This window comes from Falco cherrug, chromosome 9 (genome assembly GCF_023634085.1).
Source record: "Falco cherrug isolate bFalChe1 chromosome 9, bFalChe1.pri, whole genome shotgun sequence".
NCBI classification, from domain to species: Eukaryota; Metazoa; Chordata; class Aves; order Falconiformes; family Falconidae; genus Falco; species Falco cherrug.
The window spans coordinates 40,609,830-40,624,643 of NC_073705.1; the positions used below are offsets into that span (position 1 = coordinate 40,609,830).

The following is a 14,814-nucleotide window of genomic DNA, read 5'->3' on the forward strand; positions in this document are numbered from 1 at the left end:
CATTTAGGAAAAACTTATTATTTCAGAAGGAAGTGGGAGGAGATATTTCTCTTACTTATTTTATAATATTTCTGTAACACTGTAAGGATTAACACAGAAATATCCACCCTTAGCCAGACATAAGGAAAATGCACTGAGTGTAAGTATCATTACAGGTGCACACTGCAATAAATTCCAATTTGCTGTTTGGCAAAGAACTTGCATTTTAGCATTTGGTATAGTTTTTAATTTTTTTCCCCAGAGTACTTTGAGATTTTGTTTGTTGGGTTTGTTTGTGATGGATTTTTTTTTTTTTTTAGCAACCTATTTTCACTCGGGATACTTTCATTCCTTTAAAGGTGTACTCTATTTCATTCTAAATTATTTCATGTCTCAAGGCAATACTAAGAGTTTGAATAACAGAAGAAGAACCAGTGATCAAAATGAATCACATTCTCAGTATTTTAGCCTCATTATGTCCATATTTTAAAACAAAAAGTTGTATTTTTTACACTATCACCCACATACATCTTTAAAAAGACAGAAAATGAACAAACAAGATATGCATGACTATTTTTCCAAACCTTTCTGAGATACATTTGAAAATACAGTGTTTAGAAATGTCTTTGATTTATAAAGCAAGAATTTAACATACAGGCACATAAATTTAAGTTAAATGCTAGCTGTACCTACTTAACTTTGACAGCCAGGGATCTCTACATTGCTTCCTGTTACCTACTAACAGTGTTCATGTTTTCAGTTCTGTTACTATGGCCACAGCACTTTCATTTATTCCCATTAAGTAGGTAATCCTGATTGCTTTAAAACTGCCATTTAACTAGCATATGCACATCTTTCTTTCCATACTATTTTTGTGTTTTGGTTTAAGTTACTGTTGGGGAGGATACACATTGCCTAAAGTTATACTCGTTTTGGTGGGCCAGAAATTGCTTAGAATCTAACTTATGAGCTTGTATTTAATTTTTCGAGAACTAGAATCCTGTGAAATTCAGCTGAAGGTGATGAGTTTTGCAGAAACTTAATTTAGAAACAACCACAGGTTACTTCATAACGTAATGAAAACTACATGACAAAGCAAGAGTATGCTAAACAGCGATATGCAAGCATATGCTTAGTGTATTAATTTAATAATTAAATCAACAGATTGCAAACAAGTTAATTGTGTCAAGAGAACTTTTATCTGTGGTAGTAATCTTTCATGCCTTACTTCATATGTGGAGTTACCTCAAGTTGATTGGAGAGTAACAGCAGAAAAGCCAGAAATCCTTTAAATAGTTTGTTTACCAACAAGAAAGCACAACAGAGACAAAAAAGAAACAATGGTCATCTTTACCAAAAGCCTGCTTAGAAAACTGCATGCTATCTTTTGAATTACAGTCAACTGATCCCTATCATCCAAGAAATAACTAGAAGCCACCTTTAAACACACATAGAATGAGGAAGACTAGAGAGCTACAACCTTTAAATTGTGTTCCAGGTTTTCAATGCATTTGCAGAATTAATCTTTTTGTTTAGGAATGGCAAATCATCAGTACAATTACACTGTTCTACAGCAAGGACAAAAGCAATTAATGCAAGCAGAAAGTTACCTTTACAGCTGCTGTCACTGCAGCAGTTGCTGCCAAATTCAACCCTTGTCTTCCAAAATTCACCATGGTCTCATAGCCTCTTTCTTTGGCTTGTACGATGTACTCATCAATCTCCTAAAAGCAAAACACTGACATTTTAGAGCACTGTGTGTTAGAAAGTCACATTACCCCACAGTATTATTTTTCCATCAATAAAGGAAGACAGAAGAATTCTTTAAGAAAACATTTAATGGAACAATTACTTTTGCCTTTGTATACTGATGTTTCACTCAATTATACTCTCTCATTTAGAAAAGGATTACAGCTGGTCAAACAAGAAGTTAAAATAGATGAGTTTTGTCCGGCTCAGAAACACAGCAAGTTCCTTACAGATAGTAAGCTTAACTTGTCAGACAAAAGTTGTTGAAGAAATAACATGCTTCAGATGAAATCAGAGAGCTCCTTCGAAAGGTAGTAGGCTCACAAAGAACTTCTGAAGCCAGAGCTTTGACATAGTTAAGTACCACGGACAATACAGTCATGACATTTATCCCCAGCTGTGGTAAATGTCCGAGTTGGAGATAAAGTCTTCAAGGTAGTACACAACAGCTAGCAGACTACGTGGGAAAATCCCTTTAGCTTATGAAACTGCAAACAGTTTATGGTTCAACCTTCAGAAGGTCAAGATGACCTTACTAGTCATACATGTGGCAAGCATGCCAGGTACCTGTTTTGCCTAACAAAGGCCAAGCCCAGCACTGACTTTTATGAGTGCTATTTTCCATACTGGGAAGGTTTTTTTCAGTGGTAGTCTTCACACCTTGGCTGATTGCTCTTTCCACACATCCAAACAGGATACTGAAAAAGAGCTAAGCAGATCTGTGGCCCTGTCATACTTTGGCTGAAGCTATATATCCTTTAGCTGTTTTCTGTTGCAGACTGGTCTTCCCTTAAACCTCAGTAGGAAGGCTCTCCTCTTACCCTGTCAATTTGCACACCAGAAGAGTCATCAATGTCATTAGTCCTGAGAGTTTTTGTTACTAGGTTATGCTAAAAAAACCCACGGTTACATGAAGAGCTGTTGCTAAAACTGCACCGATGCTTTTGCACGGAGAATACTGCACCAGTTCATTCAGGAGGATGTCAAACTGCATCCCATCCATTCAACTGGGCTCCCCAAAGCGCACTAAGTAGACCAGAGAACAGCAAGCTACCTCATGGCAATAAGAAGTAGTATATTGTCTGCTCATGCAAGCTTAACAGAACCATATATATGGACAGTCATATGCACTTGCCTCTACTAGTCCAAGTTCGTGCTGTATGGCAGATCAGCAACACACTGATACGCTCTTATCGTGTATCTAGCAACAGTTAGTATTTCAGCATATTGTTATTTCCATATTAGGCATTAAAAGTAAGAAGTTTTTTTCTTACCCTTTCTTTAGAAGAAAGAAGTGGATGGAGAAATTTTCTGTAGATTAAACTTGCCCCTCTAGTATATGGGGAAAGAAGCCAAATAACAAAAGCTATCTTCAGTTCATAGTACAGTGGAAACCTACACACAAGTTAAAGGTTGCATGAGATCAACAACTGCAGTGAGAAAATGCACAGTAATTAATCATCATGAAAAGATCTCTTACAAAAAACACAATTACATATTAGCATATAGGATTCTTCACATACAAGAAGTTATATTAGGCAATTATTAAATGAATTAAAATTAAAACAAATTAAAACAATTAAGACAAGATTAAACAAGTTTAGACCTATGGATTTAATGTTTTTAATTGATTGTACCGTCATTTAAAACATTGAAACAGTTAATATACTTGCTTTGCATTACACATTCCTGCACAGAGAAATTATAGTCCATCCTTTTAAGAGTTCCATTCCTCTATTCAGTTTCTACAGGAAAGGTGGAAGTTTTATAGTCCCTACTTCAAGTGACAGTGTAGAGCAAGCTTGAACACAGATGTTATACGTCACATACACTGCGATCTTTTCCTGAAAAAAAAAGGCTATCAACAAGCACAACTTCTTTATAAAAATGAAGCCGCCACAAGTCAAAGAACATCAGGAACAAATATAGTTTCAGCCAGAGTTCATAAAAAGCAAGCTCTTACCAAGAGATTGTTAGGTCAGTTACTGTTTCAGTGACTGTGTAAAGAGCAAACACAATCCAATACATCATCCAGCGAACCTGAAAATTAAAACACCATCTTCAGAAAGAATTTTTATTTTGCCTTTACACAGAATACACTATACACTGTACAGACAGTTCAGAGCTGTCACAGCAAGACGTTCAACAGCAACTCAGTCTGCATCAACCAAGTTTCAAGCGAAATTACATGAAGGTCCCAAGGGTTTTCTGTTCATAAGTAGAACTGGTGGCAGCTGCAACAAGCTGTGTGAAATGGCTGGGTCAACAAGGTCACAGACTCACCTAAGCTGGCTTCACAGATTTGATTCTGCCTCTAGAAAGCTTTAGTGATAAGAAAAAACACTGCAAAGAGTCAGTAGATTATTGTAAGTTATGAAGTGCAATTCCCACTATAGCACTAAAGGGTATTTCACTCTCTTCCACATGTTTATACCACACACACAGAAATCAGTGTCAGTAAGTCAGGCAGCCCTTGATTTCATTTCATAGTCTACGTTACTCAGCTACACTTTGCAGTTCAGTTCTACACGTGTGCTTAGCATTATGGTATTAAACACTGGGACAAGGTAGGGAAAAAAAGCATTTTCATGGAAACTGAATTCTATTCATATACCAGGAACCACAAAATTCTTGTTAATAAAAGAGCTCCCACATAAGCATCTTAATGCTTCGCATTATGTTTACATCTTTATACTTTTTTGTTTTTGAGATTGACAGTATACATCATTGTTTTGAAATCAGAAAATGCTCTTGAAATACAGGTTTTAGTTCTGTTTTCTAATAGTTAACCACATCACTCATTTTTCTTGAACATTTTTTCAGATTTGGCTGCCTAAACTGATTACATCTTTCAGAATACATATAGAATTAGTTCTTCATTTGTCTTCTCTAAGATACCAGTGGCCAAATGCAATGTATTTCCAAAACAGGTCTGTGCAAACCACTACTGGTTATTCATACTAACTGAATGCCCACATGTTCTTTAAATTCCAATGCTATCTATGCTAGAAAAAAAAAAGCCAAACAGTTTGTTAAAAAAAATGAAAGAAAAGAGAAGAAAACCCATCGTAACCAGATGCAGGAACCTCATTTCATCTGTGACTAACAGACTAACTCTCCTGGTATACCCAGAAAGCATTAACCACATTTGTTAGACAGTAGTTCAAGTCCTAAACTCATAGTACCCTCTTTCAAAAGGAGGAACATACATACTTTCCTACAGAGGATGTGGCTCAGATTTAATCTTCACTTTTAAAGCAATCTTTTTTTGAAGTGGACTTAAATAAGTACTCAAAACTTAATGCTACCCTGCTGCCTATTTCATAGCTGTGCATTATGCTTTAAAACCACCTCCTTTGTCACAACTCGAGACCCATTTATCTTAAATGCTTTTCTGCATTTCAATTTGAAAAGAAACTCAGTCATGTGATGACATTCTTCACTTCAATCTCTCAGAGGATTTAGATATTTCAGGCTTGAATAAACTAAGACAAATGTACACAACAGCTGAAGTCATCTCTGACAGGCCATGTGACATGTAGACTAGTGACCCTCCCATGAACCAGAGTCAATACACAAATAAAAATAAAATTAACATCCACTCTTGCCCCATCAACCTAGGCATGACACAATGCAATTTTTAGGATGCCATGCAAGACTTAATTTTTTTCCAATATATTTTATCCAGGCTATTCATTCTTTAATCAACATCGATTTATCCAATTAGGAACCACAGTAGAAGTAGTTTCTCTTGTGCTGCTAGAAACAGTAAGAAATGCTCTGCAGACAGGCACATGAGATCTGCCAGGAGTCCTGCTGAGGTCTGGGCAAAGATTCTCAAAAACACAAATCAAATCGTATTCTAGTACGACTAACGTATTAAATACCAAAAGTATCCTTAACAAATGAATCTGAGCAACTTACAGCGGGTTTCATACCAGAAAAAAAAAACAAAACAGGAAAAACAGATGGTCATATTTGACACTGCCCAGAAGACTATCATCTGCTTAACTCTTAAAGATGAAGCTACAGAAGCTCTGATTGAATTTTGCTTTTTAGGTTAAAAGCGTGATTACAGATTTGTTTTGTTGAACTTTTTTTTTCTACCATCCAAGCATTAAGCCCATCTTTGTTGGCTTTGGCTGAAGCACATCCTTTCAAGTCAGGATTTTTAAGCTAGGATTTAGGAAGACTGCTCACTCAGCCTTCTAAACTAGATTTTAGATGCTTATTACAAGCACTTTAGTGTAACAGTCAAAAAACTCCTCAAAGATTTTGGTCAACTCCATTAAATCAAGGTAATTACAAGAAGAAATAAATCTCCTCAAAGACACAGATCCTAATTTCTAGAACTAAAGTCCGTAAGTCTTTTAAATTACCAAAGTGAGCAGCAACATTTTTTTTCCCCTTAAATAATTATGAACAACTTGCTGCATCATGACCTAAACAGCAAGTCAAGATGTCTCTACTCTTTGTTTGTTTGTTACTGGTGGAAGCAGTGGCTAAGTAAAAAATTTCACTGTTACGAAGCTCTTGCAATATAGAAAACAAAAACAGATGGCTCCTAGCCACACGTAATCCCGGAAAGGAAGTTGTGCTTGGGCCATAACGTGACCAGCAGCACAGCTGTGTCATTTGGAAGGCTGCAGTTAAACCTACACCCTCTCCACGAACAAAAATTACCTAGCTGAGAAGATGAAAGCCGTGGGTTGTCCCTGAGATCTATCTGGACACTCGACCCAACCAGCAATCATAGAATCACAGAATGATGTGGGTTGGAAGGGACCTTAAGGATCATCTAGCTCCAAGCCCCCTTCCATGGTGGGGACACACCTTCTGCTAGACCAGGTTCCTCAAAGCCCCATCCAACCTGGCCTTGAACACTTCCAGGGTTAGGGCATCAACTCCTCTGGGCAACTTGTTCCAGTGCCTCACCACCCTCACTGTAAAGAATTTCCTCCTAGTATCTAATTTAAATCTACCCTCTTTTAGTTTAAAACCATTACCATGGAGTGGTAATTCACCAATGAGTTAATGTCATTCCCTGTCACTGAAAAAGTCACTGTGATGGGCCTCATTCATCTCCGCCCCATGAACATTTTGTATGCAACTGCAAGTTCAGGGACTGCTCAAAGACCACAAGTTACTGAAAGGCAGTGTTTTCACAGTAAATGAAAATATACAGATGAAAAAATATGGTTCCAGGTCCTACTCAAGGTCTTGTGTGGATAGGCATCTCTGATTTCTTGGATTAGAGCTTGAAACTGCTGTCCTCTACTTAGCCTGTAGATTCCTTTTGAGGGAGGAGGGAGGAAAAGCAGATTATAAATTATTTGCATTATATAACTTCCTGACAGGGTAAAGTAAGCATGAGACAGAGGAAATTCTTCTCTGATTTTTGTTGATACTTTTTTCTCCCAGAAGCGTAGCTCTGGCAGGCACTAGCCCTATGTGCACAAATAAGCTCTAATCAGCTCGTACACCAAAACTAGAAGAAGTGGACATCGTATTCATACTTCGGAGCCTTGATGGAGCAATCAGACTAAATGTAAGACACACAAGGGGAGGAACAACAGCTACAGCATTCTACCACTACAACCAAGTATGAAGTGGAGACACCACACATCCAGGCAGCAGCATTAGGTCACAGCTACGGCTGCTGAGTTTAAGTAACGATGGCACTGAGCCTCCTGAGTCAGGCAACCAAGTTAAGAACAAGATTCAGGACAGAATACAGGTTAGCTGCGGAAATCAAGTTAGGCTACCTCTTATAGTAGGGAAGTAACTCAGTGACCAAAGCTCCTCGTGACTACCAAAAGAATGTTACCCCGCTGCAATCATCATTGCTCACACTGAAAAGTAAATTATTTAACAGACTAATTCGAAACTGCAGTAACTACAGTAATTGTGTTTTTCTCCATTTTACTCTGTCTGTTCTGCTTCTTTCTCCCTCAACACCTTAACCAAATCTTTCCCTTCCCAGGTCACATTTTTTCTCCTCTTTGAGGAATGCTAGATGAACTACAGCTACCCCTTTTTTCTCAGGCAGATTTTGAATGCCCTGTTATGCTCCATACAATGACAATTAAACTGCTGCTACTGTTCAAGTGGTCACTGAGAATTAATTTGTCATTAGTTATACTACAGGTGTTGGCAGAATTAGAGAAACCTTTTTTCTACCCCTTGCCCAAAAGTGCATTATTTCAGACACTTTGCTGAAACACAGCCAACACTCTAAGGTTTATGTTTAAAAATCCTCCTAAAAATATCCATATACAGCATGGTGTGTTGGACACATTTCAGCAAAGTCTATGAAAAGCCTGAAAAACCTTAACTTTAGCCCTCCAGACAAAGCCACAGGACTACCACTAGATTCACACAGGTGTCATATCTAATACTAAGATAGTCAAATCAAGTTTTCATATCATTTACTACACTGCATAATGAAAACTTGACAGTTGTGTGACTGCATTTAATTAAGCAATTAAAAGGAATGTGACTTACATACTCCTTCACATTTTTTGTCTTCACAGCTTTGTATGAGTAATATGCAGGATACAGCATCCCAAACACCAGCCTATTGAAAAATAAAAAGAGCTTTCAGAGTCTGTTATACCATATATGACAAAACAGTGACGACAACACATCATCAGAGCAATGCAGCCAACTTGAAAAAGTCCCGTTCTCTAGCTTGGGGGAAAAAATAATCACAATATTATAGGTTGCTTGGAGAAAGTTTAGCAATACACAAAAATAGAGCAACATGAACATAAAAGGCTGTAAGGCCTGAAGACAACAAACAGTTTCGTAAGACTGCCTCTAATAGATAAGGTAAAACTAGTAGCTCTTCTGGTTCAGCTACAAGTAAAACCAGTCCTGCAGTCTGTCCATACCAAGACTACTGCCACATTGTAAGTGCTATCACACTTAAAGAGCCTCGAAACAAATACAAGCAGGTAATCAGAATCATCTACTTTTATCAGATTACCAGAAGATTCTTCAAAAGCAATTTTAAGACAAGACAAGTTACGTAATTTCATCTCTTTTTGCTAGGAACTCTGCAACAGCAACACATGGAAATAGAGGCAAGTGGGATTAAGCTAGTTTTGCTCAGCCTATTTCTACTAAAATTAATCAAAAGTAAGGTGCAGAGCAGTGTGAGAAGATGCCAAGCAATCCATGCTGATAGCAAGATCAGAACAAAGACCTGCTCTAACACAACTCGGTTACAACACAGTATTTTCTAGTAAAAGTCTTGGCCACAGACTAGTGGAACAGTTCTTTTATGAGATATTGAACAGCAGTAGTTGCCATCTCCCTGACAAAGGCAAGAGCTCCATACTTTTATTTCACCAGTTTGTTACACTTTGCCAAGTCAAGCAATTGCCTGTCCCTAGTTCAAGCTGGCCTAAAGCAGCAATTACAGAAAGTCTGGCTACATCTCTGCAGCATCACTTACAACTTGCTCAGGATGGTTATGTGGGGGAAATTTACACTTGCAGAGTCCCCTTTTCTGCAGATACTCAAAACGTGCCTGGATGTGACTCTGTCCAACCTGCTGTAAGTGAACCTGCCTTAGCAGGAGGTTGGACTAGATCTTCAGAGTTCTTCCTTCCAACCCTGACCATTATGCGATTCTGTATGGCTATCCAGAGATCTTCTAAGAACATTCAGAACTCAATTTAACTTCTTACAGTTAGGGAAGATGCATCACATAGGGTTTTTTTTAATAAGAGTCTGCCTGGGACAGATCGGGCATGTAAGATTTCAACCCACATGGTTCAAGTTCACCAAAGTAAATAATCAACTAAAATTTAAGGCTTTATAGTTGTGTCAGGTAGCTCTAAATAAGTGGTTCTCCAACAGAGCCACTGCAGAAGACTGCATGAGACTACCAAGCTTTACTTTACTGTTAGACCCAGGAAAGAATTCTAAGAACTTGTAGCCAAATGTACTTTTTTTTCTTTTTCCCTCTCTTAAGCAACTACTCCAAGAGCCTTTGTCTTCTACAAGATGTTATTTGCAAATACTACCACAGAACTTTCCTAGTGTCCAGGACATCAATGTAAGTTTGAATTCAATCTGTTTGATACCCACTATCTTCCAAGCACCACTCCGATACACAGGCAGAAAGTCTTCTGCTTGGTAAGAAGAAAAATTTAGAGTACTAAAGTTATCTGCAACAGTTATCATATAGTACATAAATCGGGAAGAAAAAAAAGCAAGAATTGTTAACAGCAAAGGTGAGATACTTTCTTCAACATCACAGAACCACAAGACACCATGGAGAGAGGGTTTCTCCATCTTTAGTGCAAGACGTGGTTACCTGTGGAAGGAAGCCTGTTGCAGGGGCAAGGGGATACTGGTAGAGGTACTAACACTAAGTGGTAAATGGCACAAGTAAAGGGCAAGGATAAAATTATGGAAGTGTAGTTGCAGAATCCATGTCTGAAAGGGCCTTTGGAAGTCATGTAATCTAATCCCCTGCTCAAGCAAAGGTTTACATCAGACTTGGACCAGGCTACTTAAGGCTTCAGCCAGTCAGGTCTTGGAGATTTCCAAAGACAGACTTCACATTATCTCTGGGTAACCTGTTCCAATGCTCAATGAGCCTCCTGGTGCAAAGTTTTCGTGATACCCGGTCAGAACCAGAAGTTTATGCCCATCATCTCTCTTAACAGATTAGCAAAGCAAGAGAATGGGCCTGGCTCTCATAACCTCCAAAAAGTTAGGTACTAAGTCCCCCCCCTCAAGGCTTTCTCTTTTCTGGCTGAACAAGCCCAGTTTGTGACCACTTTTGTGGCCTCCACTGAACTTTCTCAAGCAAATCAACATCTTCCTTGCACTAAGATGCCCAAAGCCAGATGCAATCAAATGTACAAATCTCACATCTACATCCCCATCCCCTCCTGAATGGGTCCTATGTATGTATTTTCCTCATCACGTAATTTAAAAATTTTAAAACTCAATTAAAAAAAAAACAACCCTCAAACACTGAGCCATATATTTTTTTGCCTTTAAAGAACAAAGGTGGCTCTAAGAAAAAGTAAGACAGTAATAATAATTACTACCTGATTATAAGTAAAGGTCATAACTAGTTAATCATGTATAGCTCTTTTCTAAGATGCAGTAACTACCCACAACACAAGACTAGATGTGAACAAATATTCCAGGGCATGTTTGCAGTCTTCACACACCTGAGGCCTTTGCTCATACAACAGAGCTGCTAATGGCCCACAGCAGCAGAGGAGCTAAAGGGCACTTCAGGCAGGTCTCCAGGAGGTCAGCTTCCTCTGTAGTGGGACGGGAAGGGGCACTGCAGATGACTTAATATTGATGTGAAAAAGCATAACTGGTGTACCATAGCACTAGCTTAAAACCTGGATCTAGATGCTCAGAATTTCACAATGCATGCTAAACTGGAGTTAACAGAAGATGGATTCTGAAGCTCTTTTATATGTATAGGCAAGCTGCTGCTCCACTGCAGCAGGGCTTACCTACATGTTTCACATGTTGAAATGCCTTTTGAAAGAGTCCAGACCACTCGAATTCCAGTAGAGCATACTAATCTGTAGAAGCCTCTCCAAATACAGCTCTACTACAATCCAAAACCCTTTCATCCTAAGGCTAAGAAAAGCAACAGTCAAAAACCCCTGAATGGTTTTCTTGCCCAACTAGGAGAAACGTCTGCCAACACAAGTTAAAAAGCTCACTTTGCCCAAATAACAGATCTGGAAACAGAAGGAATACCAGACCAAACACCCTTTATTTTGATGAAATTCTGTAGACAAGAGCTCTTCCTCTCATTTTTGTCCCTGTGGAATACCCTGTTCAGTAACCCATCAGCTCTAATGGTTCTTAACTCTACTTGTTCTTCTGGCTGACATTACAGCCATTAAGTACCAGAGATAACGAAAGCTTTGTTAATCCTTAAAAGTAATACAGACTTTATAAGGGCAGAGATTTACTTGTTCAAATAAAAGATACAAAAGAGGTTCTCGAATATTATAACCACTGCTGTCAGACAGCTCCATAATTATATGCCAGCAGTTACTGGTTGTCATGCACCTCTCCCAAATTCTCAAAAAATATTCCAAAGTTATTTAAATAGACTGCATATGTAAGTTTCTTGCTATGAAGCACAGGAGAAACAGTTTGAATCACTCAGTCCACAATTTTTGGTCTATACTTTTCCACTCATTTTACTGTCAAGTAGCACCACTTCTATTAAAAAAATAATCCTATTTTTAAATTTAACAGCAATTTATCTTGTGAATCTGTCATCCTCTAAAATTTATCTTGTGAATCTGTCATCCTCTAAAATCTGGTAGAAACAACAACAGGGACAGAAAGGAATTTTGAAAGCACTGGTTCAGAAACAATTGATCTTCAAGCAGAAAGCTTATTACAGTAACAGTAAGAAGATCATAAAGCTAAGCTAAAGACAACCTTAAGTTAAAGGAGAACACTTGCATGAGACAAACACAATAAAAATAAGTAATTTTTCCCAACTAGCAAATCTTTATGTTACTCAATACTGGCCAAATCAGGAGCTAAAAGAATCCCTATTTCAGTACTCTTTTCTTTTATATAATTCTTCTAGAAATCACTTTTAAAATCACAGAAGAAACTTAACACCCCAATATATCATTACTTATTACTGTTCAATACTGCTGTAACATGGTAGTGTTCACAAAACTGCCACTTGTTCACTGGAAGTGAGTAGACAGAACCAAAATAAAAAATTTAGTCAGTAATAATAGGAACCAGTACTGTTAAGGTTTTATCTCCTTACAGCCAAAGTTGACATTTTAAGTGTGGCATGATGCTGCTGCCAGCTCTTGGCATCACTACCTCCTTCACACAGGCAAAGTCATCTAATCTTAGCTAAAGCTACCAGGCAATGTGACAGTAGAAAAGCCAACTCGTCACCAGTGCGTGTAGCTGAAGGTCAGCAAATTCACTTTACCCTCAATCTATACACGATAGATTAGCATACAGGCAAAAGGGAAATCACTGCAGCTGACTGAAGCAGAAACACACAGGACGAGCAGCAGGGAGCCTGGGCACAATCGTTAACACAGCTACAACAGCCGAGCATTTTCTAGTAGTTTTTGTTTGCACTGACACCCCCAAAAATCCCAAAGCTGTTAGCAACACCTGCTGCTACACATTATAAGCACACCCCTCCTCTGGTATGTCTACAATAACCATACTATGTACTTCATGGATGTGCCCAATTATTCCAAGGCTTTTCAAATTTAAAAGCTTGTTATTTTTAAAAGTGCAGTTTTTCACCCTGGGTATCGGCACACTCCACTAATATAGCAGTCAAAACCAAAGCCTGTTTCCACAGTTGGGAACTGATTTCAGCTGTGATGTCATTTACTTTATTTTACTAGTAGATAAGGATAATCCTGCTTACCAATGTAATTTTACTTCCAGTTGTATGCTTAGGTATTTCACTTTCTCAGCTGTACTCAGCAACTGATGTAGTGGTACAGCTACTTCCTCTACAAACATTTTGGTCATTTAAAGACAAATGTTCCTCACTAGTAGATTAAAATCAAAAGACAAAGCAAACCAAAAAGTATCAAAAAAGCCTTGAAATCTGAATTAAAAAATGTCTTTGTGTACCCATATACCAGTATTAAAAGAAACATAACCTACTGCCTGTATTATCATATAATCTACAGTCTTACAGTTTAAATAGCCATAAAGCGCACAACTATTTGAAAAGCTCATTTCTGAAGCAAAGCAACTGGATTTGCATTTGACTGATAACTGAAACATCAGTCACCTGTACACACATTGCTCTGGCACTGAGCATATTTAGCCTGGATAGTAAACAACTCGAAAGGTTATGTTTAAAAAAATAAAAAATAAAAAAATACAACTAAGACACAAATGAAAGCCATCAAGTCGCTCAAAACGACTACTTGCATCGTGACTCCCAAAACATTAAGCCGTCAAACCAACACTGCATTTAAGACTTCAGTCTGTTCCCATCTCCAAAGAATTGCCTGAAGCAAGGAATAGCGTTTGGCACGTCATTCTTTTGTTCCTCTGAAATGCAGAAAGACAAGAGCCACAAGTGTTCCCTAATAGTAAAAGCCATTCAGGAAATTCGTTCAGCAGCAGATACTTTGAAGACAATGCCATTTGCTAAGTTCCCTTTCCTTAACAAGTTTGATAACAGAGATGACACCCATTTGTCCACCCACTGACAGACTGATGATCTTGGCACAGACTGATACAGAGCCAGACATTTGCTAATGTGCCTCTACAGTGGAAATATACACCTACATCCTGAAGGATCACTTGACAGCATTTGGTAGGTTGGAGAAAAAAAGAATCCTCCCCATCTCCACAAAACCATGGAAGCAAATATAAGTAAATGCTATACTTCCTTACTTTGCAGGTAAAGACTAGTATTGGGAAGGGGAACTGGGCATAGGCAGCAAATTATATGACAGGAATGGAAGATGCCCTATCGTACACACACAAGCTTTTCTAAGAGCTGGTCAGGCACCACCGAAATACTGGAAGTAACACAGATGGCTCCCAGCTCTGTGTGTGGTATGAAAGCCTTAACTGTACTGCAGTATCTATGCAGAAACTAGGTCTGATGTTCTTAGCGTTACTTTGCTTCTACATGAAATATAATTAACATTCCATGTTATGGTTAGCAAGTTCAGTTTAAACAGTATTTCTTTTGAAGGGAAATTTGCTAATGGAAACTAAATAATGGAATGAAATCTAGTTTGAATAACAATGCTCAAGTCTTTGGCTGGCTGTTCTTGGCTTTAAAAAGGCAGATAGCACCACACTATTTAACAACACGTCCACTGAGGTTTCAATGAGCACACACTGGAAAAGCATACATTTTTTTGCTTAGATTGTATGCTATTCATATACTTGTAAGCCACTCCCATAAAAATTAAGCAGTTTGGATTTTCTCGGGGTTTTTTTTGGCTATAAAAGCAGTAAGGTTAATCAGTTATGCACTAGGTTAAAAACGCTATGCTCCTCTGTGTGGTACCCTCATACTCAAAATAAAGCAATAGGAGTATCTGTAAGTACCCT

General features: G+C 38.2%; 1 protein-coding gene across 1 annotated transcript in view; it reads right to left on the reverse strand.

Moving 5' to 3' along the window:
- The window catches only part of REEP3 (receptor accessory protein 3), a 42,791-nt gene that overhangs the window by 13,456 nt on the left and 14,521 nt on the right, over window positions 1-14,814 (reverse strand). Inside the window, exons 2-5 of the mRNA XM_055719887.1 lie at window positions 8,233-8,305; window positions 3,692-3,768; window positions 3,003-3,123; window positions 1,590-1,703 (exon numbers count right to left, since the gene is read on the reverse strand). Coding sequence (XP_055575862.1) covers window positions 1,590-1,703; window positions 3,003-3,123; window positions 3,692-3,768; window positions 8,233-8,305 — 385 coding nt within the window. The remainder of the gene's footprint in view (window positions 1-1,589; window positions 1,704-3,002; window positions 3,124-3,691; window positions 3,769-8,232; window positions 8,306-14,814) is intronic.